This window comes from Otolemur garnettii, unplaced genomic scaffold, assembly GCF_000181295.1.
Source record: "Otolemur garnettii isolate 467f Iridium unplaced genomic scaffold, OtoGar3 scaffold00039, whole genome shotgun sequence".
Classification (NCBI taxonomy): Eukaryota; Metazoa; Chordata; class Mammalia; order Primates; family Galagidae; genus Otolemur; species Otolemur garnettii.
This window is the reverse complement of record NW_003852434.1, coordinates 6,347,002-6,347,778: the sequence shown is the minus strand read 5'-3', so window position 1 is coordinate 6,347,778 and position 777 is coordinate 6,347,002. Positions and strand designations below refer to the sequence as shown.

The following is a 777-nucleotide window of genomic DNA, read 5'->3' as shown; positions in this document are numbered from 1 at the left end:
AAGTTTATACATGGACGTCTATTAAATTTCAAACAAATTTTCAGTTGATAAAATTGGCAAAAGTAGGATATTTAGTAAAACTTTTAAACAAAAATAAGGAGCATAAGTATGCCTATGGCTGTCTGTCTCGATCATCCTTGTGAGGAGTTGTTGGATACGTTCCACGATGAGTTCCAAACTCTTGCCCCATGAAAAATCCTTTAAGTCCTTTAAGGGATCTTGCTGTCAGGGTAGCCCACCCCCTTTTAAAGAAAAATGGACTGAAGCTCATGAAGCCACATGAATCCCTCAGCATTTAGTTCAGTATCTCATCCTAAAAGTTTTTAAATGACAGACTTAGTTATTAAATCAAAAGCAAAAAGGGTTTTGTAGGATATGTTTCTTCACTGCTGCTATCTTATGTCCTGCAATGTTCAAGAAATAAGTGCTGGTCCCTCCCAGTCCCTAAGGGTAGACCAGGAAGCTGAAGAGGCAGACAGGGAGTGAAATCAAGAAAGGCTATGCTAAGAACTTTGGATTTGTACAGAAAGCAAAGTGGAGCTATTAAAGGCAGGTGAATGGGAAAGTAAAGTAATAGGATTTCCACCTGGGAAAGATCATTCTACCTGCAGTAGATGGATTTAGTTGACAGAGGGGCAGTGATGGGGACCAAAGTAAGATGGAAGAGCTTGGTGATGTCTGCAGCAATCCACGTAAAGAAAGGATGAGATACTGAACTAAAGATTCAGTAGTAAACAGGGACAGGAGGGAAAGAATTACATTAATAATTGTCTTTCT

General features: G+C 39.1%; 1 protein-coding gene across 1 annotated transcript in view; it reads right to left on the bottom strand.

Moving 5' to 3' along the window:
• HELQ (helicase, POLQ like) overlaps nucleotides 1-777 on the bottom strand; it is a 44,684-nt gene that overhangs the window by 31,529 nt on the left and 12,378 nt on the right. The window contains 1 exon segment of the mRNA XM_023513345.1: nucleotides 113-222. Coding sequence (XP_023369113.1) covers nucleotides 113-222 — 110 coding nt within the window.